We start from the raw sequence: 27,024 nt of genomic DNA on the forward strand, positions 1-27,024 counted from the left end.
TCATTGAGGAACTCTCCAAGGGCACCTGGTGGACGATAGATTACAACAATGTTAAGCTTGAGTGGACAAGTGACAGTGACAGCATGGAGTTAATAAATTGAGGTGGACAGGTGACAGAGGGAGAAAAGAGAAAATCTCCATTTGGGAGAAATGAGTAAACCTGTGCCATCACGTGACAACCAGATGATCTGGGACTATGAGAGAAAACCTAGTCAGATGAAGAAAGAGCAGCTGGAGTAGCGGTGTTCTCTGGGCTGATCCATGTCTCCGTCAGGGACAACAAGTCAAGGGACTGAAGAGGAACTCTGCGTTCTTGACCGCAGATCGGCAGTTCCAAAGGCACCACTTAAAGTAGATGGTCCAAGCGAGCAAAACGAAAGTACTAGAACAGATAAAGACAAAAAATATATACTTATCACTCCTGGAGATATCAGGAGTCCTCTAGCTATAGAATGAACATAAGGACAACTCAGATTATTGTTCATGTTCACCCACTGCTGCGTGGCCAAACACGACTCCAACACCATCATTAAGTTTGCTGATGACACAACAGTGGTAGGTCTAACCACCGACAACGATGAGACAGCCTATAGGGAGGTCAGAGACCTGGCAGTGTGGTGCCAGGGCAACAACCTCTCCCTCAATGTGAGCAAGACAAAGGAGTTGATTGTGGACTACAGGAAAAGGCGGGCCGAACAGGCCCTCATTAAAATCGACGGGGCTGTAGTGTAATGGGTCGAGAGTTTCAAGTTCCTTGGAGTCCACATCACCAACGAACTATCATGGTCCAAACATAACAAGACAGACGTGAAGACAGCACGACAAAACCTTTTCCCCCTCAGGAGACTGAAAAGATTTGGCATGGGTCCCCAGATCCTCAAAAGGTTCTACAGCTGCACCATCGAGAGTATCCTGACCGGTTGCATCACCACCTGGTATGGCAACTGCTTGGCATCTGACCATAAGGTGCTACAGAGGCTAGTGCGAACGGCCCAGTACATCACTGGGGCAAAGCTTCCTGCCATCCAGGACCTATGTAATAGGCGGTGTCAGAGGAAAGCCCAGAAAATTGTCAGACTCCAGTCACCCAAGTTATAGACTGTTTTCTCTGCTATGGCATGGCAAGCGGTACCGGAGCGCCAAGTCTAGGACCAAAAGGCTCCTCAACAGCTTCTACCCCCAAGCCTGCTGCTGAACAATTCATAAAAATCGCCACCGGACAATTTGTACACTGTTGCTACTCGCTGTTTGTTTGTTACCTATGCATAGTCACTTCGCCCCCACCTACATGAACAGAGTACCTCAACTAGCCTGTACCTCTGCACACTGACTTGGTACCGGTGCCCCCTGTATATAGCCTCGTTATTGTCATTCTTATTGTGTTACTTTTTATTATTATTTTTTATCTTATCTTTTATCTTATCTTATTTTTTATCTCCACATTTTCTAACAGTCCATTTAGTAAGGCCCTACTGGTAGTACTGCTACTGCCAGCAGTACTACACCTGCACCTGTCAACAACACAATTTATTCTGCTTCCACGAACACATCCAATGCTAGCATCAGATGCAGCCGAAGAGCTACTGCCCCCTTACCCGGGAAAGCACCGAACAACAGACAGGGACGTTGGACCAGCGAAGAGGTGTAAATATGATGAGAACTACATTGATTTGGGGTTCAATTATATTAGGAGTAGTGCCTTTCCTCAGCCACAGTGTGTTATATGTGCAAAAGTACTGTCTCACAACTCAATGAAACCTTCACTCTTGCGCAGTCATTTAGAAACAAAACATGCCAATTTCAAAAATAAGCCACGGGAGTTTTTTGAGCGAGAAGTAAGACGATTTTCAAGTAGTAAGACATGTATAATATCAACAGATACCATTAATAAGAAGGGACTAGAAGCGACTTATATGGTGAGCTACCAAGTGGCTAGGACAGGCAAGCCCCATCTATTGTGGAGGACTTAATTCTTCCTGCTGCTGCGGATATGGCTGGGACAATACCAGGGGAAAAGGCCCAAAAACTATACAGACAATGCCTTCATCAAACAACACTGTTTCACGACGCATCAGTGACATGGCAGGAGATGTTGTGAAACAATTACTGCTTTGCATACATGCCAGTGAATTCTATGCGTTACAGCTGGATGAGTCAACAGACGTGGCGGGCCTGGCACAGCTCCTGGTATATGTCCGTTACGTTTATGGGGGGTCAATTTAGGAAGATCCTCTTCTGCAAACCTCTGGAAACCAGGACAAGAGGAGAGGATATTTTTTAGGTACTGGACAGCTTTGTAACATCAAATTAACTTTGGTGGTAAAGATGTGTTGGTATCTCTAGTGATGGCGCAAAAGCCATGACAGGGAGACATAGTGGAGTGGTAACGCGCGTGCAAGCAGTTGTTCCCAACACCACTAGGGTGGACTGCAGCATCCACCGAGAGGCTTTTTCTGCCAAGCGGATGCCTGACAGCTTGAAATACGTTTTGGACACTATAGTGAGAATGGACAAGGCCCCTGAACTCTCATGTATTTTCTGCACTGTGCAATGATATGGGTAGCGACCATGTAACGCCTTTTATTTATCCTTTATTTTACCAGGTAAGTTGACTGAGAACACGTTCTCATTTGCAGCAACGACCTGGGGAATAGTTACAGGGGAGAGGAGGGGGATGAATGATCCAATTGCCTTTACAACATACTGTGCTGGTTATCAAGGGGAAAAATATTGACACGTTTTTTAATTGAGAGACGAGCTTAAGGTTTTCTTTACTGACTATAATTTTCCCTTGTCTGATCGCTTGCATGATGACGAGTTTCTCACACAACTGGCCTATCTAGGTGATGTTTTTTCTCACCTGAATGACCTGAATCTAGGATTACAGGGACTCTGCAACTATATTCAATGTGCAGGACAAAATTGAGGCTATGATTAAGAAGTTGGAGCTCTTCTCTGTCTGCATTAACAAAGACAACACACAGGTCTTTCCATCATTGTATGATTTTTTGTGTGCAAATGAACTCAAGCTTACGGACAATGTCAAATGCGATATAGCGAAGCACCTGAGTGAGTTGGGTGCACCTGCACACGCAGGTACTTTCCCGAAACGGATGACACAAACAACTGGATTTGTTATCCCTTTCATGCCCTGCCTCCAGCCCACTTACCGATATCTAAACAAGAGAGCCTCATCGAAATTGCAACAAGCAGTTCTGTGACAATTTAATTTAATCAGAAGTCACTGCCAGATTGGATAGGGCTGGGCTCAGAGTATCCTGCCTTGGAAAATCGCGCTGTTAAGACACTGATGCCCTTTGCAACCACGTACCTATGTGAGAGTGGATTTTTGGCCCTCACTGGCATGAAAACCAAATACAGGCACAGACTGTGTGTGTAAAATGATTTAAGACTGAGACTCTCTCCAATACAACCCAACATTGCAGAGTTATGTGCATCCTTTCAAGCACACCCTCATTAACCTGTGGTGAGTTATTCACCATTTTCGATGAACAAATAAGGTTTTATATGTAAGATGGTTAAATAAAGAGCAACATTATTGATTATTATTATTATTATTATTATTTGTGTCCTGGTCCTATGAGAGCTCTTCGTCACTTCCCACGAGCCGGGTTGTGACAAAAACTCACACTCATTCTTATGTTTAATAAATGTATCGTATAGTGTGTGTGTGGCAGGCTTACAATGATGGCAAAAAACAACATTTGAGAGTGTGCTGACCCTGGTGGGGGGGGGGGGGGTACGCAGCTGGAGGTTGAATGTTTGAAGGGGTACGAGACTATAAAAAGTTTGGGAACCACTGGTGTAGGCTATACTGCATGGATTTATTATATATATGTTTTATGTAGATGTTCCAAAGGTCTGCATCAATGGCTGGTAGGCTGTGCTTGGAAGACAGGAAATGCTAAATGTGTTTATGTTAATTAACGGTCAATTACCGTGAGACCGGCAGTTATTTGCTTGACAATCACTAGTTGATGACATTTCATGACCTCCACAGCCCTACGCAGGACTAATCCAGGTCTGAATCCTACTTAAGGCTTAAAGGGGTCAGAGAAGACAAAATTATGTCAACTGTTATTCCTCTGTAATAATTGAAGATGTGATCTTCTCATTGTTTTGGCTTTGTTCATATATTTACCAGCTGCCTGTACTGGCATTTCACTGTCTGACATAATCTCTTTCTGATCTCCCTCTTTTCTCAATCTCTCTAGTCTCCCATTTGCCGTGGTCAATCTCTCTCTTCGCTTATTTTTCATTCTCTCTGTCCAAATCATTGTATTAAATGGAAACAGCAAAAAGAGAGGGAGAAGGGGAGGGAAAGAAAGAAAGAGGGAGAGAAAGAGAGAATGATAGAGATTATCCACACTTCATTGTACATCTGTGGTGTGTGTTTTCTGTCTGGGGGTCTATCATAAAGAGGCTGGCAGACCTACAGTAGCAGGACCACAGTTTGTCCAGTGGCCTGCTTGTTTCTGGGGGCCAGTGGGTCAAGCTGTCTCCTCAGATGGGAGACGAGCTGTGCTTACACCCCCAGGAAACACCCTGGCTGGGGCCTACGGGGCCTACGGGGCCAACAGACGGCAAACAGAGAGAGACACACTCACAGAGACTGTTCACACACACACTTCATAAGGTTTTCTTCTCTGAGGACAGTCAGCTGTTGGTCTGTTCTGTTTCTCCTGCGGCTGCTTTTATCGGTGGGTTTTCTACTGTATGAGAGTTTCCTCTGGCTAGAGAATAGAGGAATATAGAATAGAGGAATAGAGAATAAGAGAATATAGGAATAGAGAGTAGAAGAATAGAGGAATATAGAATTGAGAATTGAGGAATAGAGAATAGAGAATAGAGGAACAGAGAATAGAGAATAGAGGAACAGAGAATAGAGAAACAGAGAATAGAGGAACAGAGAATAGAGGAACAGAGAATAGAGAATAGAGGAACAGAGAATAGAGAATAGAGGAACAGAGAATAGAGGAACAGAGAATAGAGGAACAGAGAATAGAGGAACAGAGAATAGAGGAACAGAGAATAGAGAATAGAGGAACAGAGAATAGAGAAACAGAGAATAGAGAATAGAGGAACAGAGAATAGAGAATAGAGGAACAGAGAATAGAGGAACAGAGAATAGAGGAATAGAGTGGGAGAGAGAGACTGCAGGGAATGGGAAAGAGAAAGTGGAAGAACGGGAAAGTGGGAGAAAGGTTCAGAGGGATAATTCCAGTCTTGGTCTGCTCTGTTCATACTCTTATGTTTAAATATTCATGTTAAAGCTTGGCTTATTCAATTACCATCACTATGAGTTCTGTCTGTGTTCTCAGAGTGATATTACTATCTCTCTCTCTCTCTCTCTCTCTCTCTCTGTCTCTCTCTCTCTGTCTCTCTCTCTCTCTCTCTCTCCCTCTCACTCTCTCTCTATCTATCTCTCTCTTTCTATCTCTATCTCGCTGTCTCTCTCTCTCTCGCTGTCTCTCTCTCTCTCGCTGTCTCTCTCTCTCTCGCTGTCTCTCTCTCTCTCTCTCTCTCTCTCTCTCTCTCTCTCTCTCTTTCTCTCTCTCTCTCTCTCTCTCTCTCCCTCTCACTCTCTCTCTATCTCTCTCTTTCTATCTCTCTCTCGCTGTCTCTCTCTCTCGCTGTCTCTCTCTCTCGCTGTCTCTCTCTCTCTCGCTGTCTCTCTCTCTCTCGCTGTCTCTCTCTCTCTCGCTGTCTCTCTCTCTCTCTCTCTCTCTCTCTCTCTCTCTCTCTCTCTCTCTCTCTCTCTCTCTCTCTCTCTCCCTCTTCCTCTCTCCGCAGCGTTGAATGAGCCCACTATAGATTACGGCTTCCAGAGGTTACAGAAAGTCATCCCCAGACATCCAGGAGACCAGGAGAGACTACCCAAGGTCAGCACACACACACATACACACATTCACACCCATACACACACACACACCTATACACACACGCACATACACACACACACACATACACACACACACGCACAAAGAAAGGAAGGAAGAGGAGCGGGAGGAGAGGGGGAGAGAAAGAGTAGGGAAGTAGAGGGGGAGGAGGTGAAGGGGGAGGGGAGGTATACAGGTGTCCATCATGGTTCAGTCAGTCATCTGAGGAGTCAGTGGATCGAAGAACTGCCCAGCTGAGTGTTCTTACTGAAGCTTGATTGGTCATCCAGCACTGAAAGACAGCAGGGGAGGGGAGAGAGAACAGGTGTAGGAGGTTAAGAGAGAAATCACCTCTCCCTCACTCTGGGTCATGTCTGGTGTTGAGGTCTGTGGAACAAATCAGCACTCCTACTGAGATGCTTGATACGTATGGCCCCTAATCTTTAGACTAACAACCCCCTGTATCTCCTCCCTCTCCTTCCCCCTCTCCCTCCCCCCCCCCTCTCCCAAAAGGGTTCCGCGTGGAACCAAAAAGGGGTTAGCCCTGGAACCAAAAAAGGGTTATGCAATGGGGAAAGCCACTTTTTTCTAAGAGTGTAGGTAGGTAGGTAGGTAGGTAGGTAGGTAGGGAGGGAGGGAGGGAGGGAGGGAGGGAGGGAGGGAGGGAGGGAGGGAGGGAGGGAGGGAGGTAGGTAGGTAGGTAGGTAGGTAGGTAGGTAGGTAGGTACAGTACCAGTCAAAAGTTTGGACACCTACTCATTCAAGGGTTTTTCTTTATTTTTACTATTTTCTACGTGGTAAAATAATAGTGAAGAAATCAAAACTATGAAATAACACATATGGAATCATGTAGTAACCCAAAAAGTGTTAATCAATTCAAAATATGTTTTATATTTGAGATTCTTCAAAGTAGCTACCATTTGCCTTGATGACAGCTTTGTACATTCGTGGCATTCTCTCAACCAGCTTCATGAGGAATGCTTTTCCAACGGTCTTGAAGGAGTTCCTACATATGCTGAGCACTTGTTGGCTGCTTTTCCTTCACTTTGCGTTCCAACTCATCCCAAACCATCTCAGTTGGATTGAGGTCAGGTGATTGTGGAGGCCAGGTCATCTCATGCAGCACTCCATCACTTTTCTTGGTCAAATAGCCCTTACACAGCCTGGAGGTGTGTTTTGGGTCATTGTCCTGTTGAAAAACAAAATGATAGTCCCACTAAGCACAAACCAGATGGGATGGCGTATCACTTCAGAATGCTGTGGTAGCCATGCTGGTTAAGTGTGCCTTGAATTCTAAATAACTCACAGACAGTGTCACCAGAAAAGCACCCCCACACAATCACACCTCCTTCATGCTTCACGGTAGAAACCACAAATGCGGATGTTCTTTAGTAGTGGTTTCTTTGCTGCAATTCGACCATGAAGGCCTGATTCACACAGTCTCCTCTGAACAGTTGATGCTGAGATGTGTCTGTTACTTGAACTCTGTGAAGCATTTATTTGGCTGCAATCTGAGGTGCAGTTAACTCTAATGAACTTATCCTCTGCAGCAGAGGTAATTCTGTGTCTTATTTCCCTGTGGCGGTCCTCATGACAGCCAGTTTCATCATAGTGCTTGATGGTTTGTACGACTGCACTTGAAAAAACTTTCAAAGTTCTTGAAAGTTTTTGTATTGACTGACCATCATGTCTAAAGTAATGATGGACGGTCATTTCTCTTTGCTTATTTGAGTTGTTCTTGCCATAATATGGACTTGATCTTTTAACAAATAGGGCTATCTTCTGTATACCACCCATACCTTGTCACAACACAACTGACGCCTGTTAACTGAAATGCGTTCCAGGTGACTACCTCATGAAGCTGGTTGAGAGAATGCCAAGAGTGTGCAAAGCTGTCATCAAGGCAATTTTTTGTTTTTTGTCTAACACTTTTTTGGTTACTACAAGATTCCATATGTGTTATTTCAGTTTTGATGTCTTCTACAATGTAGAATATCCCTCGAATGAGTAGGTGTGTCCAAACTATTGACTGCTACTGTAAGCAGATACATTAGTAGCAGTCAGGTCTGGTTGTTCCTTTCACCTCTATTGAGTTGTATTGAGCTAAGAAAAATGTGTTGTTGACCACACTTCTCTTAACAACTGGATCCAATCCTTACAGAAAAGCAAGATCTTTGTTTAAAATGGTACCCTATTCCCTATATAGTGCACTATTTTAGACAATAGTCCTATTGATCAAAAGCAGTGCACTAAATAGGGAATAGGGTTTCATTTGGAAGTAGACACAGTGTTAACTTGTCTCCTGTATTCTCTGAATCAGGCCTCACTCCATCTTATCATTCCTAAAAAGGGGTCTTATATGAATCTTCCCTCCTTAGATTCTGTCTGGCTCGTGGTTAGGTTCCGTCTGGTTTGTCAAGGTTCCGTCTGGTTTGTCAAGGTTCCGTCTGGTGTGGCTAATGATTCCGTTGACCGCCAGACGAGAGCAGACCAGAGGTCTGGATCAGGTTCCCTTCCTGTTAACATCAGGCCCTCACAGCTTTTACAGGAAGAGTCCCTGCGCGCACAAACAAACAAACACACACACACACACACACACACACACAAACAAACACACACACACACACACACACACACACACACACACACACACACAGACAAACACACACACACACACACAGTCCAGGAAATGTTTCATGGTAAGCGGTACTATCTATAGACACAGAGCAGCTAACAACATTTCTGTGATTATCTTTAGAGTGACTCTGGACCCCAGTCCTCATAATCACTTTACTAACTCAACAGACCCCAGGACTAAACAGACAGACAGAACAGGGGATGAGAAGAAAGCAAGAGAGGGATGGATGGAGGGAGGAAGAGAGAGAGAGAAAGAGACATAGACACAGAGGAGATAGAGACAGAGAGCAAAAGAGATGGATACGGGAAGGCATACGTAGGGGATAAAAGACTGAGATGAAGAGATGGAATGAGGGAGAGGTGCTCTCCTCCTTACAGCTCACAGTGGGGGTTCTGTCTGTGCCCTAATACTCTTCCCTCATTTCCCCTCCTCCTTCTCTCCTCCCTCCATCTAGTCATCCCTGGGAGGCATGGGGCGTCAAGGAAAAGAAGGGAACGGGAGGAGAGAGAGAGCATACATACTAAAGATCCACTTACCTTGCCTGGGACCCCATGTCTCTCAATCACCTAGAGCGGACTGATGAGATAGGGCCCCTCTCTCGATCGCCCTCTTTCCCTGTCCCCCCACCCCTCTCTCTTTTCCCCTCCTCCCATACATACATGTATCTCATTCTCTCTCCCCTACCCCCGCTCCCCCTCTCTTTTGTATAGATCTGGTAATGGGAGTGTAAGACAGAAGCAGAACTCCCATTATTGAGTGAATTTAGCACCTTGGACAGCGCTTCACAATCTTTATTGCTTTGCTGACCCTCCTGGCATGTCCTGTGAGCGCGCGCGCGTGTGTGTGTGTGTGTGTGCGTGCGTGCGTGCGTGCGTGGTGTGTGTCGGGGTGAGAGCACACACATGCTCCTGGCTTGTTCACAGCGAAACACACACTTGACATAGACTGGGGGAGAAAACAGTGTGTGTGTGTGTGTGTGTGTGTGTGTGTGTGTGTGTGTGTGTGTGTGTGTGTGTGTGTGTGTGTGTGTGTGTGTGTGTGTGTCTGTGTGTCTGTCTGTGTCTGTGTGTGTGTGTGTGTGTGTGTGTGTGTGTGTGTGTGAGAGAGAGAGAGAGAGAGAGGGATACACTCAGGGGGAGAGCAATTTTCTGTTTGTCGCTCCTCCAGCACATTTCCTGGCCCCGGCACATTCATTTTTAAAAAGGGTTTTACAAGGCTCATAATGTCTACATCACACACACACACACACACAAACACACACACACACACACACACACACACACACACTCAAAAACACAAACACACACACACACACACACACAAACACACACACACAAACACACACACACACACACACACACACTCACACACACACACACACACACTCACAAACACACACACACACACACTCACAAACACACACACACACACACATACACTGTTTGTGTGTATTGATTTAGATGACAAGGGTTGATAGGATAATCACAGGGCAGAGATTAGGGTACTACAGATTACAGACTATTACAGGTATATAGAGAGGCTGTCATAGACAGGCTGTGTAGTGTCATAGGCAGGCTGTGTAGTGTCTGCTGTGTAGTATCATAGGTAAGCTGTGTAGTGTCATAGGCAGTCTGTGTAGTCTCATAGGCAGACTGTGCTGTGTAGTGTCATAGGCAGGCGGTGCTGTGTAGTGTCATAGGCGGGCTGTGTAGTGTCATAGGCAGGCTGTGCTGTGTAGTGTCATAGGAAGGCTGCGTAGTGTTGTAGGCAGGCTGTGTAGTGTCATAGGCAGGCTGTGTAGTGTCATGGGCAGGCTGTGCTGTGTAGTGTCATAGGAAGACTGTGTAGTGTTGTAGGCAGGTTGTGTAGTGTCATAGGTAGGCTGTGTAGTGTCATAGGTAGGTTGTGTAGTGTTAGTGTGTCAGCTAGTGATATAGTGTGTTAAATGAATTGATGGATGATCCTTCTAGAGGTTAGGGTGAGGGAAGATGTAGACAGGATTGCTTGTTGATGGTTGAATGATGGAGAGAGAGACTCATGTTTTATTCAGGTAGGATCTCATTCTTTCTCTCTCTCTCTTGCCTCTCCTCTCCCTCTTTATTTCCATCCCTCAATCCTGCATTCATAGTACAACGTGTAATAAAATGGAGTAAAGCTCTGTGATGATTTCCGTATTCACATCCTCATTCTCTCTTCCTCCACAGGAAGTCATTCTAAAGAGAGCGGCAGACTTGGTAGAAGCGCTCTACGGGATGCCACACAATAACCAGGTGAGACACACACAATAACCAGGTAAGACACACACAATAACCAGGTGAGACACACACAATAACCAGGTGAGACACACACACAATAACCAGGTGAGACACAAAGACAATAACCAGGTGAGACACACACAATAACCAGGTGAGACACACACAATAACCAGGTGAGACACACACAATAACCAGGTAAGACACACACAATAACCAGGTGAGACACACACAATAACCAGGTGAGACACACACAATAACCAGGTGAGACACACACAATAACCAGGTGAGACACACACAATAACCAGGTGAGACACACACAATAACCAGGTGAGACACACACACAATAACCAGGTGAGACACACACACAATAACCAGGTGAGACACACACAATAACCAGGTGAGACACACACACAATAACCAGGTGAGACACACACAATAACCAGGTGAGACACACACAATAACCAGGTGAGACACACACAATAACCAGGTGAGACACACACAATAACCAGGTGAGACACACACACACACACACACACAATAACCAGGTGAGACACAAACACACAATAACCAGGTGAGACACATACAATAACCAGGTGAGACACACACGCACACACACACACACACACACAATAACCAGGTGAGACACACACACACACACACACACAATAACCAGGTGAGACAAACACACACACACACACAATAACCAGGTGAGATACACACACACACAATAACCAGGTGAGACACACACACACAATAACCAAGTGAGACACACACACAATAACCAAGTGAGACACACACACAATAACCAGGTGAGACACACACACAATAACCAGGTGAGACACACACAATAACCAGGTGAGACACACACACACACACACAATAACCAGGTGAGACACAAACACACACACACACAATAACCAGGTGAGGCACACACAATAACCAGGTGAGACACACACACACACACAATAACCATGTGAGACACACACACAATAACCAGGTGAGACACACACACACACACAATAACCAGGTGAGACACACACACAATAACCAGGTGAGGCACACACACAATAACCAGGTGAGACACACACAATAACCAGGTGAGACACACACAATAACCAAGTGAGACACACACACAATAACCAGGCGAGACACACACACACAATAACCAGGTGAGACACACACAATAACCAGGTGAGGCACACACAATAACCAGGTGAGACACACACAATAACCAGGTGAGACACACACACAATAACCAGGTGAGACACACACAATAACCAGGTGAGACACACACACAATAACCAGGTGAGACACACACAATAACCAGGTGAGGCACACACAATAACCAGGTGAGACACACACAATAACCAGGTGAGACACACACAATAACCAGGTGAGACACACACACACACACACACACACACACAATAACCAGGTGAGACACAAAGACAATAACCAGGTGAGACACACACACAATAACCAGGTGAGACACACACAATAACCAGGTGAGACACACACAATAACCAGGTGAGACACACACAATAACCAGGTGAGACACACACACAATAACCAGGTGAGACACACACAATAACCAGGTGAGACACACACAATAACCAGGTGAGACACACACAATAACCAGGTGAGACACACACACACACACACACACACACACACACAATAACCAGGTGAGACACAAACACACAATAACCAGGTGAGACACATACAATAACCAGGTGAGACACACACGCGCACACACACACACACACACACAATAACCAGGTGAGACACACACACACACACACACACACAATAACCATGTGAGACAAACACACACACACAATAACCAGGTGAGATACACACACACACAATAACCAGGTGAGACACACACACACACAATAACCAGGTGAGACACACACAATAACCAAGTGAGACACACACACAATAACCAGGTGAGACACACACACAATAACCAGGTGAGACACACACAATAACCAGGTGAGACACACACACACACACACAATAACCAGGTGAGACACAAACACACACACACACAATAACCAGGTGAGGCACACACAATAACCAGGTGAGACACACACACACACACAATAACCAGGTGAGACACAAACACACACACACACAATAACCAGGTGAGGCACACACACACACAATAACCAGGTGAGACACACACACAATAACCAGGTGAGACACACACACACACACAATAACCAGGTGAGACACACACACAATAACCAGGTGAGGCACACACAATAACCAGGTGAGACACACACAATAACCAGGTGAGACACACACAATAACCAAGTGAGACACACACACAATAACCAGGCGAGACACACACACACAATAACCAGGTGAGACACACACAATAACCAGGTGAGGCACACACAATAACCAGGTGAGACACACACAATAACCAGGTGAGACACACACACAATAACCAGGTGAGACACACACAATAACCAGGTGAGACACACACACAATAACCAGGTGAGACACACACAATAACCAGGTGAGGCACACACAATAACCAGGTGAGACACACACAATAACCAAGTGAGACACACACAATAACCAGGTGAGACACATACACACACACACACACAATAACCAGGTGAGACACAAATACAATAACCAGGTGAGACACACACAATAACCAGGTGAGACACACACAATAACCAGGTGAGACACAAAGACAATAACCAGGTGAGACACACACAATAACCAGGTGAGACACAAAGACAATAACCAGGTGAGACACAAAGACAATAACCAGGTGAGACACACACACAATAACCAGGTGAGACACAAAGACAATAACCAGGTGAGACACACACAATAACCAGGTGAGACACACACAATAACCAGGTGAGACACACACAATAACCAGGTGAGACACACACAATAACCAGGTGAGACACACACAATAACCAGGTGAGACACACACAATAACCAGGTGAGACACACACACAATAACCAGGTGAGACACACACACAATAACCAGGTGAGACACACACACACACACAATAACCAGGTGAGACACACACAATAACCAGGTGAGACACACACACAATAACCAGGTGAGACACACACAATAACCAGGCGAGACACACACAATAACCAGGTGAGACACACACACACACACACACACAATAACCAGGTGAGACACACACACACACACAATAACCAGGTGAGACACACACACACACACACACACACAATAACCAGGTGAGACACACACAATAACCAGGTGAGACACACACACAATAACCAGGTGAGACACACACAATAACCAGGCGAGACACACACAATAACCAGGTGAGACACACACACAATAACCAGGTGAGACACACACAATAACCAGGTGAGACACACACACAATAACCAGGTGAGACACACACACACACACACACACACACACACACACACAATAACCAGGTGAGACACACACACACACAAAATAACCAGGTGAGACACACACACACACACACACACACACAATAACCAGGTGAGACACACACACACACACACAATAACCAGGTGAGACATACACACACACACAATAACCAGGTGAGACACAAACACTTTAACCCATTTTATAAGAGATTCCCCAAAATTGAAATATTCTAGGCATTTATATTTAAACTCCAGTCATACTTTATCAGAAGTCTTTTCAAAATCAGCTATGAAAACCAGGCCTCGTGTCCCCGATATTTCATAGTATTCTATTGTTTCCAGTACTTGTCTTATATTATCTCCAATGTATTGTCCATGTAAAAAACCTGTCTGATTAGGATCAATAATATCTGACAATACTTTTTCAATTCTATGCGCCAAGCATTTAGGTAGAATTTTAGCATCACAACACTGAAGTGTAAGAGGCCTCCAATTATATATACCACTTTGGTCCTGTTTCAGTAATAATGATATCAGACCTTCTTGTTGCGTGTCTGATAATCTACCATTTATATAGGAGTGGTTAAAACAAGCTAATAATGGTCCTCTGAGTATGTCAAAAAACAGTTTGGTATACTTCCACTGGTATGCCATCCAGCCCTGGAGTTTTCCCAGCCTTAAAGGCTTTAATTGCATCAAGAAGTTCCTCCTCTGTAATTTGGCTTTCACATGAGTCTTCCTGTACAGATGTTAATTTTACATTATTATTAGGAAAAAAATCCATACAATTAGTTTCAGTTAGTGGAGATGGAGGAGCCTGAAACGAAAACATATTCTTAAAGTACTTTACTTCCTCTTTCAAAATATCTTTCGGTGATTCATGCGTGACTCCATAATTTGTAACAAGTTTCTATAAAAACAAATTGGTAGAATTTCTATTTTGAAGATTGAAAAATAATTTGGTGCATTTTTCCCCATATTCCATCCAGTTGGCTTTATTTTTATAATATATTACACAGGATCTTTCTTTAATCAGTTCCTACATTTCTTTTTGTTTTTCCTCTAACTTATTCTGTGACTCTATGGTACAGTTTTTATTGCTATCTAACTGTACTGTTTGTCCTTCAATTTGCTTTGTTAATATGGACTCTTTTAATCTAAATTGCTTTTGTTTTATAGATGAGTACTGAATTGCATGGCCTCTAAAGGCACACTTAAAAGTGTCCCATACAATAAGGGGATCTGCTGTACCTATGTTATGTCTGAAAAAGTCAGTTATACATTTTTATGTCCTAGTTATAAACAATTTTTCATCTAGTAGGCTTTGATTAAATTTCCAATATCCTCGCCCACGTGGAAATTCTGTAAGAGTAATATATATGCCAATTATGTGATGATCCGACCGCATTCGGTCCCCTTACTGGTTGGTAGGTGATCAAATACTTATGTCATGCAATAAAATGCAAATTAATTACTTAAAAATCATACAATGTGATTTTCTAGATTTTGTGTACCTATGATAAAAATGACAGACCTCTACATGCTTTGTAAGTAGGAAAACCTGCAAAATCGGCAGTGTATCCAATACTTGTTCTCCCCACTGTACATGTTTTAAAAATCCTGTTTATCTTATTTTCCATAATTAGCTATTAATATTTGTATTAATGTAGGCAATTTATGCAAAGGATTTTACCTCTCACCAGTCTCGCCATCACCAAAATTACATTGCAAGCAAGTATTATATTAGCAAACAATTATTGTGAATCATCCTATATTGTCCCTAACATCTTTTGCTCCCTCGCAACAGTTGTGGGATACACACATACACCCACACACTCATACACCCACACACTCATACACACTCACACACACTCACACACACTCAACCCCTTTCCCCCACACAACCATAGGCTCACATTCTCAACAGTTGCAACATCCCAGAGTCCAACACAAGAAAGGTCTTGATTTACGAATGCATATACAGTTGCAGCTGTATGAGAAGGCCTGAAAAACTGTGCAAAAAAATGGCCAGAAATGGGTAGATTTGATTAACCATTGTCACGTCCTAGATGATGGATGTAATGGATGAAACACCCATTACATGGTCCCCCGTATTGACTATATTCCCAAGCATCTCCATGCAGTCAGACTTTTGATTTTGTGCCACCAGGGCCACAATAATATGCCCCCTCTCTGAATGTCCGAGTGTGACCCCCTCCCCATGGGTTACTGCAGCTAGTATTGCCAGCACTGCCACTGTCTGAGTGGGGGCACCCCACCGGAATCCCCCCCGGCTAGGTACAAGGTCGTCAAGGTTCTCATTAGCAGCTTTGAGAATTTCCTTGTATATTATGCTCTCCTTTTAGGGGGCTTTGACTTTGCAGGACCAACCCTGCCAAGCAGGCTCAGAGTCTTGAGGGGGCAGTGCTGCTCTAGGTCTCGGACCGTATTTTGGCTGCATACAGACCGCTTACAGCAGGCCCATAAAACAGTTCGGGACTTCTCCTTAGTATCTGGGTCATTCAGGTGGGTGTCTAGGGTATAGGGTTGTGGACCGTTCCATCAATATAGGATCATAAATAAATAAATTAGATGTATAATTCATTTAAAAAATGTAGTTCCCCATGATAGGACAATAAATAAGTTAAATGTTTAATTTATTTAAAAATGCTGTTCCACCATGACAGGACAATAATTAAATAAATAAATAAGATTTATAATTCATTATCAAAAGTATATCCATCATCTGAACAACATTGAAAGCTCTCTCACACCCCCGCTCTGTCGGTCGTTTGTTGTTTTGTTAGTTTGTAAGTGTTTTGTTTCGTTTTGCCTTCTTCACAAATAAAAGAAGATGGCTTATTTTCCACATGCTGCGTTTTGATCCGTCTCACTCCCACACGATCTTGACAGAATTCCCCACCAACATCGGATCAAGCAGCGTGTGCAACAACAACAGGACCCACCTACACTGGACTATTGGAATTGGGAGGAAATTCTGGACCGTGAAATACCAGGAGAATATAACCGCCCCAAAGCTGAGCTGGAGGCAGCGAAGGCAGAGAGGCAGAGATATGAGGAGGCAGCAAGGAGACGTGGCTGGAAGCCTGAAAAGCCCGTGAGTACTACCCAAAAATTTCTTGGGGGGGGGGGGCTAAGAGGTAGTGGGCCAAGGGCAGGTAGGAGACCTGCGCCCACTTCCCAGGCTAACCGTGGAGAGCGGGAGTACGGGCAGACACCGTGTTACGCAGTAGAGCGCACAGTGTCTCCTGTACGGGTGCATAGCCCAGTGCGGGTTATTCCACATCCACGCACTGGTAGGGCTAGATTGGGCATTGAGCCAAATGTCATGAAGCCGGCCCTACATATCTGGCCACCAGTACGTCTCTTTGGGCCGGCTTACATGGCACCAGCCTTACCCATGGTGTCCCCGTTTCGCCTACATAGACCGGTGCGGGTTATTCCACCTCCCCGCACTGGTCTGGCGACGGGCAGCATTCAACCAGGTAAGGTTGGGCAGGCTCGGTGCTCAAGGGAGCCAGTACGCCTGCACGGTCCGGTATTTCCGGCGCCACCTCCCCGCCCCAGCCTAGTACCACCAGTGCCTACACCACGCACCAGGCTTCCAGTGCGTTTTCAGAGCCCTGTTCCTCCTCCACGCACTCTCCCTATGGTGCGTGTCTCCAGCCCAGTGCCTCCAGTTCCGGCACCACGCACTAAGCCACCTGTGCGTCTCCTGAGTCCTGTACACACTGTTGTTTCTCCCCGCACTCGTCCTGAGGTGCGTGCCCTCAGTCCGGTACCACGCACCAGGCATATAGTGCGCTTTGAGAACTCAGTGTGCCCTGTTGTTGTTCCCCGCACTAGCCTGAAGGTGCGTGTCCTTAGCCCGGTACCTCCAGTTCCGGCACCACGCACCAGGCCTACAGTGCGTCTCAGCCGGCCAGGGTCTGCCGTCTGCCCAACGGTGACTGAACTGCCCGTCTGTATTGAGCCTTCAAAGCCGCCCGTCTGCCATGAGCCTGCAAAGCCGCCCGTCTGCCATGAGCCTACAGAGCCTTCCACCAGACAGGAGCCGCTAAAGCCTTCCGCCAGACAGGATCAGTCTGAGCCATCCGTCTCCTCAGCGCCATCTGAGCCATCCGTCTCCCCAGCGCCGTCTGAGCCATCCGTCTCCCCAGCGCCGTCTGAGCCATCCGTCTCCCCAGCGCCGTCTGAGCCATCCGTCTGTCCCGAGCCAGTAGAGCCGCCCGTCTGTCCAGAGCCGTCAGAGCCGTTAGTCAGTCAGGAGCCGCTAGAGCCATTCGTCAGTCAGGATCTGCCAGAGCCGCCAACCAGACAGGATCTGCCAGAGCCGCCAACCAGACAGGATCTGCCAGAGCCGCCAACCAGACAGGATCTGCCAGAGCCGCCAACCAGACAGGATCTGCCAGAGCCGTCAGTGAGCCATGAGCGTCCAGAGCCGTCAGCCAGCCATAAGCGTCCAGAGCCGTCAGCCAGTCATGAGCTGTCCCTCAGCCCAGAGCGGCTATTTATCCAGAACTGCCCCTCAGTCCAGAGCTGTCTCTCTGTCCGGAGCTGCCTTTCAGTCCGGAGTTGCCCCTCTATCCTGAGCTACCTCTCTGTCCTGAGCTATTCCTCTATCCCGGTGCTGCCCCTTGTGTCGATGTTACCCAAAAGATTAAGTGGGGGTAAGATGAGGGTGGTCATTTGTAGGGGGAGATATAAGCTGGGATTGACTATGGTGGGGTGGGGACCTCGCCCTGAGCCTGAGCCACCACCGTGGTCAGATGCCCACCCAGACCCTCCCCTAGACTTTGTGCTGGTGCGCCCGGAGTTCGCACCTTAAGGGGGGGCTATGTCACGCCCTGGCCTTAGTATTCTTTGTTTTCTTTATTATTTTAGTTAGGTCAGGGTGTGACATGGGTATTTATGTGGGTTTTGTAGTGTCCAGGGTGATTGTAAGGTTTAGGGGGTTTATTTAGAGTAGTTGGGTTTATGTTTAGTATAGTTGTCTAGCTGTGTCTATGTTGTGTGTAGTTGTCTAGGAAAGTCTATGGTTGCCTGAATGGGTTCCCAATTAGAGACAGCTGGTTTCTGTTGTCTCTGATTGGGAGCCATATTTAAGGTAGCCATAGGCTTTAGTTTGTTGTGGGGAATTGTCTATGTTGAACGTTTGTAGCATGTGTGTGTGCACTACGTTTATAGCTTCACGGTCGTTTGTTGTTTTGTTAGTTTGTAAGTGTTTTGTTTCGTTTTGCCTTCTTCACAAATAAAAGAAGATGGCTTATTTTCCACATGCTGCGTTTTGGTCCGTCTCACTCCCACACGATCGTGACACGCTCACAGCAATACATTGGTTCTGGGATATGCAACCATTTCCTTTCTCACTCAACGCCACACTTTCCCAAACACCAAGAAACACACACCCCACCATCCACACATACTGTGCCTTCTGTTTGCTGAGTGTTTATCTTCACCATGTTGAATTTGTGCTTTTGTGTTCCAATTAGTTATATTTGAAGATATATAGAAAAGCTGTATTTTTTGTTGTATTATTAAAATCCATAACCGGGCTAGAATTGTGTTTCATTATTTTCCTCGTCTATAAGAACTTTGTAATTTTTTAATAGCCATGGAGTAGTCTTTGTTTCTCTGAACAACTGGTTATCAATATATAGTTTATTAACGACGAGAGCTACTCGTTTCCCTTTTAATCGATTTTCCTTGAAAATTGGATACAGAACTTTACGCCATTCTGCAATTTCCTTCGGGAACTGGTCTTTCATGGCAATTTTCGTGCCAGCAAGTCTTTTACCCAGGCTTTTAACCATTATTTTATCTATAAAGAAAGCAAATTTGGCAACGATTGGGCATTCATACCTCTGCACTCTCTGTCCGAAGCGGTGTATACGTTCGAGTTGGATTTTGTCGATAGCTTCGTGTGGGATCTGAAGCTCTGTAAGGATGAACTCTCTAACTACAGATTCAGGAACTTCTCCTTCTTTCTCTTGGATACCTGTAAGTACCAGATTCTCTCTGATGGATCTCGTCTGTATGTCCAGTAAGGCTTCCCTCAGAACGGTGTTCTCCTTTTTAAGTTCATTCACTTCGGTTTCAATCTTATTGACTGTCTCTTTTAGCTTGTTTGTGTCTTTCTCCAATGTTACAGTTTTTTCATCACTCATCTCGAGGCTTGCCTTCAACTCTTTTATATCCTTACTGACTAATTCAAGTATACCCAGTTTGTCATTTATTGATTTTATCAGATCGGTTTCGACCTTTACCATTCCCGGTGGTGAAATTATGAAATCGTCTGTGTCTTTCGTTTTGAAATAGGTTCCCCTGTCTTACTCTCCGTCATGTTTGGGTGTTGCTTGTTTTCGTAATATTTGTCGATAAATTTCTCTAGTCTTAAGATTTGTTTTGTGTTATTATCCAGATTGAAGGTTATTACCCACCAGATTGTGTAGTGCTAATATTTAGTCTAACTTACCGATATTGAATATTACGGTTTTATCTTGAGAAGCTCTACATAACTACATTGAGTCCTCCATCTTCCTTCTCTTTTAGCTGTTTGTTTGTTACCTGTGCATAGTCAGTTCGCCCCCACCTACATGTACAGATTACCGGTGTACCGGTGCCCCCTGTATATAGCCTCGTTATTGTTATTCTTATTGTGTTACTTTTTATTATTATTTTTTATCTTAGCATCTTTTTATCTTAGCCTACTTGGTAAATATTTTCTTCTTCTTGAACTGCACTGTTGGTTAAGGTCTTGTAGGTAAGTCAGCATTTCACGGTAAAGTCTACACTTGTTGTATTAGGCGCATGTGGCAAATAAAGTTTGATTTGATTTAAAGAGAGACCTAAGACAACACCACAACATGGTAGCAACACAACATGGCAGCAACACATGACAACACAGCATGGTACAAACATTGTTAGGCACAGACAACAGCACAAAGGGCAAAAAGGTAGAGACAACAATACATCACGTGAAGCAGCCACAACTCTCAGTAAGACTGTCCATGACTGAGTCTTTGAATGTAGAGATCAAACTGTCCAGCTCATTCCAGTCGCTAGCTGCAGCGAACTGAAAAGAGGAGTGACCCAGAGATGTGTGTGCTTTGGGGACTGTCTAGATTTAACCTTAGCCTGCAGCTTGGATATGTGCTTAGAGAAGGACAGGGTACTATCTAGCCATACTCCCAAGTACATGTATGAGGTACATGTATCAAGCTCTAAACCCTCAGAGGTAGTAGTCACACCTGTGGGGAGGGGGGCACTCTTCTTATAGAACCACAAGACCTTTGTTTTGGAGGTGTTCTGAATAACACTAAGGGTAGAGAAAGCTTGTTAGACACTAAGAAAGCTTTGTTGTGGAGCGTTTAAGATCAAATCCAGGGAGGGTTCTGCTGAGTATAGGACTGTATCATCTGCATATAAATGGATGAGAGAGCTTCCTACTGCCTGAGCTATGTTGCTGATGTAAATTGAGAAGAGGGTGGGGCCTAGGATCGAGCCTTGGGGTACTCCCTTGGTGACAGGCAGTGACTGTTCTGACTTTACACACTGTACTCTTTGAGAGACGTAGTTAGAAGAAAATAAACAACTCAGCCTTATAGAAGAACTCTATTGCATTTAATTATATTATTTTATATTCCATTAAATGGGATCTAACATGCCTCTCTGTCAGGAGATGATTCTGAAGCGGGCAGCTGACATGGCAGAGGTGTTGTATACGACGGTGCCACGCGGCCACAACCAGCTGTTAGGCAGCGGCTCTGTCCACGCCAGCATGATGGCCGTCAACTCCTTCCCCGGGTCAGAGGTCACACAGACAGCCAATCAGGGTGAGCTAAAAAACAGGAACCAGGAAGTTAAATGGTTTTGTGTAATGTGTGAAAACTACTTTTTTGTCTCGTTCTCTCTGTCTCTTTTTTCTCTTTATTTATCTCTCTCTTTCTTAATTCTCTGTCTCTCTTCTCTCTTCCCCCCATCCCCACCTCCTCTCTGTATCACTCTCTTCCCCCTCCTCTCTCGCTCTCTCTCCTCCCCTCCCCCCCTCTCTCCTGTCTCCCCTCTCCCTTCCTACCTCTAGGTTACAGTAGGAGTAGCAGCAGTGCATCTCCTCATGGTTATGTCCCAAGCACCACTCCACAGCAGACCAGCTACAGCTCTGTTTCCACTAGCATGAACGGCTACACTGACTCTGGCATGACCACGCTAGGAACCTCACCCAACTTCCTCAACGGGTCAGCCACCAACTCACCCTACGCTAGTGAGTACCACACTACACTGTCTACACTACACACTAAAACCTCCACACTATGTACGCTATACCATTCAGTGCCACAATGAACCCTCCACACTATACCCTGTGCCCTACATGCTATGCCCTACGATAAAAAGAGAGAGCTATAGATGAGAGAAATGTACAATGAAAAAGAAAGGGGAGGTGAAAGACCATTGGTTTCTTTAAGAGTGTCCTTTATGTCTATAATGGCTGTTCTCATTCTCTCTCCTCCTCCCCCAGCTGTCTATAATGGCTGTTCTCATTATCTCTCCTCCTCCCCCCTACATTAAAGACGCTTAATTAAATCAATAAATGAATTGCAGGAGAAGCAATTCAGTTCCAGCTCTTTAATTCTCTTGAATGTTAACGCGTATTTTAACATACTCAAATGGACCAGCGATGACAGCAGACACTTTCAATCAAACACAGACACACAGAGACACACAGAGACACACAGACACACACACACACACACACACACACACACACACACACACACACACACACACACACACACACACACACACACACACACACACACACACACACTATGCAGACACTTTTGATCAATTCCTTCCTGCTGGCCGGCTTACTACTTCCAGTTGTCATTAATTGATTTGTTAGGCCTCCTTCATAAGTGGACTATGGTTGCACCATAAATGGCACTCTATTGCCTACATACTGCCCTATGTGGCCTGGTCGAAGGTAGAGCACTATATAGGCTGCAATGTCTACTATATAGGCTGCCATTTGTACTATATAGCCTGCCATGTGTACTATATAGGCTGCCATTTGTACTATATTGGCTGCCATGTGTACTATATAGGCTGCCATTTGTACTATATAGGCTGCCATATGTACTATATAGGCTACCATATGTATTATATAGGCTACCATGTGTACTATATAGGCTACCATGTGGTCTATATAGGCTGCAATGTGTACTATATAGGCTGCCATATGTACTATATAGGCTACCATATGTACTATATAGGCTACCATGTGTACTATATAGGCTGCCATGTGTACTATAGAGGCTGCCATTTGGACAGGCAGAGCAATAAAATGTAACTGAGGGTATTTTGTGTTTTGGGAACCTATGTCTTGTAATATACCCACACTGTTCCCATAACCTCATGAAATGTTCTGGGAACCTTTAAAGAACTCAAAAAGGCTGCTCCGTCAACATTCTTGCAACATCAAAGGAACGTTTTGTACACCGTGATACAAACATTAACTGACTGTCAGCACAACTGGACAGTTGTAGTGTTTTGGGAACCTATCTCTCGTCATATCCCCACAACGTTCCCATAACCTGAATAAACATTCTGGGAACCATTAAAGAACAGATTAAATGTGTTCTAGGAACGATCTTGTAACATCAGGTGAATGTTTTTTGTCCCCTAAAATAAACAGTGTGAATCAACCGCATTACTGGACAGTGTTTTGTGTTTTGGGAAGATATATTTTGTGATGTCCCCATGATGTTCCCACCAGGCTGTTAGCATACCCTAATGAAACATTCCGGGAACCATTAAAGTGCAGACGAAACAACCATTTTGCAACATCAGGAGAACGTTTGATAAAAACATTGTATAATCATCAGCTTGACTGGACAGTTTGGTGTTATGAGAACATTTGCTTCAACCTAGCGAATGTTCTGGGAACTTTCACAGAAACAATTTTGGTTTGCTGGGAAAACATTACTGGTATATTGTGTTATTACATTACCAGGAAACCTAATAACAACTTTATGGGAATGTTATGTGGTGGTTGTTACAGATGTTGTGCACAACATTTTAGTGAATGTTAGGAGAACATTCCAAGGATATTTAATTTAAAACGTAAAAATGAAAAATAAAAATAAATGTTATCATAACTTTTAAATAAAGCCATAACTAGAATTTAATGGGAATCTTAGCTAATGTTCTGGGAATGTTCCCAGTCTATTGGGTTATCTGTAAAATCTATAACAGCTGAACTGAGTCCTGTTGTCTGTAAAATCTATAACAGCTGAACTGAGTCCTGTTGTCTGTAAAATCTATAACAGCTGAACTGAGTCCTGTTGTCTGTAAAATCTATAACAGCTGAACTGAGTCCTGTTGTCTGTATGATCTATAACAGCTGAACTGAGTCCTGTTGTCTGTAAAATCTATAACAGCTGAACTGAGTCCTGTTGTCTGTATGATCTATAACAGCTGAACTGAGTCCTGTTGTCTGTAAAATCTATAACAGCTGAACTGAGTCCTGTTGTCTGTATGATCTATAACAGCTGAACTGAGTCCTGTTGTCTGTATGATCTATAACAGCTGAACTGAGTCATGTTGTCTGTAAGATCTATAACAGCTGAACTGAGTCCTGTTGTCTGTAAGATCTATAACAGCTGAACTGAGTCCTGTTGTCTGTAAGATCTATAACAGCTGAACTGAGTCCTGTTGTCTGTATGAGCTATAACAGCTGAACTGAGTCCTGTTGTCTGTAAGGTCTATAACAGCTGAACAGAGTCCTGTTGTCTGTATGATCTATAACAGCTGAACTGAGTCCTGTTGTCTGTATGATCTATAACAGCTGAACTGAGTCCTGTTATCCCTCCTGTTGTCATCTGTTGACCAGTCCCCTTCTTTTCCTCTTGCCTCCCCCTCCTCTGTTCCCGTCCCTCTCTCTAATCCTGCATCTATCCTCCTCGTTCCTCCTTTCTTTCCTGCCCTTCCCCTCAAACCTCTCCCTCCTCCCTGCCCCTTCTCTCTCTCCCTCTCTCTCTCTCTCCCTCTCTCTCTCCCTCCCCCCTCTCTCTCCCCCTCCCTCTCTCCCTCTCTCCTACCTATCCCTCCTCTCTCACTCTCTCTCCTCCTCCCTCCCCACTCTCCCTCCTCCTTTCTATCTTTCTCTCCCCTCCAGTCGTTCCCTCCAGTCCCACCATGGCCTCCACCACCAATCTTCCCTCTAATTGCAGTAGTTCTTCAGGCATCTTCTCCTTCTCTCCGGCCAACATGGTGTCTGCTGCGGTCAAACAGAAGAGCGCCTTCGCCCCCGTTATACGGCCGCAGACCTCCCCTCCACTCACCTGCACCAGCACTATTGCTAACGGACTGCAAGGTAAGCTAGCATGTTGGCTAGTTAACATGCTAGCGAGGCAGTAATTAGTCTATGGAAAGTTAGCCAATTAGTCTATGGCCTGTTGATGAGTTAGCTAGAGTCAAGCCAACTCTATACCTCTCTCGATACCCCCCATCCCCTTTTATAATAATGTTGTGGTTTTCTTTACCCTTCTCTCCAAATTTCCCCTCTTCGTGTCCCCCCCCCCCCCCCCCCCCTCTTTCTATCTCCCTCTCTTCCTCCCCTCCAGTAGATCAGTCTTTTGTGGACTCCCCCTCCAGCTCTCTTCAGGGTCTGGCCTTCTCCTGAAGTATGTTATCTCTCTCTCTCTCTCTTTCTTCATTTAATCACCCATCAAACCTTCTCTTCTCCTCCCTCTTTTCTGTTGATTATATAAGTTCACTCCACCCTCCATCACTCCCTCTCCACAGGGGGTTTTCTCCTCTTTTCCTTGTCCACGGGACTTCCCTTTCTCTGTATTTGTCTTCCTCTAGTCCAGTTGTTTCTCATATGATCAGAGGAAGCCAGTGGTGTGTTGTGGCTAATACTAAGCTAGCTGAAAATAGCTTCAAGGTTTAGCCCTTCAGAGAGGCTGAAGTGTTGTGTTGACTTTGTGGGTCATAGGAAAAATAACTAAATCCTTCAGGTTGGTCACAGCAGGGAAACAGTGAATCATGTGGGAACTACTGCTTTAGTCTGCCATAAGGTCTATCAACTGCTTTAGTCTGCCATAAGGTCTATCCACTGCTTTAGTCTGCCATAAGGTCTATCCACTGCTTTAGTCTGCCATAAGGTCTATCCACTGCTTTAGTCTGCCATGAGATCTATCCACTGCTTTAGTCTGCCATAAGGTCTATCCACTGCTTTAGTCTGCCATAAGGTCTATCCACTGCTTTAGTCTGCCATAAGGTCTATCCACTCCTTTAGTCTGCCATAAGGTCTATCCACTGCTTTAGTCTGCCATAAGGTCTATCCACTGCTTTAGTCTGCCATAAGGTCTATCCATTGTTTTAGTCTGCCATAAGGTCTATCCATTGTTTTAGTCTGCCATAAGGTCTATCCACTGCTTTAGTCTGCCATAAGGTCTATCCACTGCTTTAGTCTGCCATAAGGTCTATCTACTGCTTTAGTCTGCCATAAGGTCTATCCATTGTTTTAGTCTGCCATAAGGTCTATCCACTGCTTTAGTCTGCCATAAGGTCTATCCATTGTTTTAGTCTGCCATAAGGTCTATCCATTGTTTTAGTCTGCCATAAGGTCTATCCACTGCTTTAGTCTGCCATAAGGTCTATCCACTGCTTTAGTCTGCCATAAGGTCTATCTACTGCTTTAGTCTGCCATAAGGTCTATCCACTGCTTTAGTCTGCCATAAGGTCTATCCATTGTTTTAGTCTGCCATAAGGTCTATCCATTGTTTTAGTCTGC

At 44.8% G+C, this 27,024-nt stretch overlaps 1 protein-coding gene across 3 annotated transcripts in view; it reads left to right on the plus strand.

Annotated features, from left to right (window-relative positions):
- Positions 1-27,024, plus strand: part of LOC129858687 (transcription factor COE1-A-like) — a 115,791-nt gene that overhangs the window by 82,523 nt on the left and 6,244 nt on the right. Inside the window, exons 11-16 of one of the 3 annotated variants that reach the window (XM_055928010.1) lie at positions 5,815-5,903; positions 10,743-10,808; positions 21,904-22,060; positions 22,309-22,488; positions 25,402-25,599; positions 25,853-25,909. In XM_055928010.1, the coding sequence (XP_055783985.1) occupies positions 5,815-5,903; positions 10,743-10,808; positions 21,904-22,060; positions 22,309-22,488; positions 25,402-25,599; positions 25,853-25,908 (746 nt within the window). In that variant the 3' untranslated portion in view covers position 25,909. Of the gene's footprint in view, positions 1-5,814; positions 5,904-10,742; positions 10,809-21,903; positions 22,061-22,308; positions 22,489-25,401; positions 25,600-25,849; positions 25,910-27,024 lie in introns of all 3 variants that reach the window. The other 2 variants (XM_055928009.1, XM_055928011.1) reach the window with 2 other exon arrangements.

The sequence above is a fragment of the Salvelinus fontinalis genome, chromosome 6 (genome assembly GCF_029448725.1).
Source record: "Salvelinus fontinalis isolate EN_2023a chromosome 6, ASM2944872v1, whole genome shotgun sequence".
NCBI classification, from domain to species: Eukaryota; Metazoa; Chordata; class Actinopteri; order Salmoniformes; family Salmonidae; genus Salvelinus; species Salvelinus fontinalis.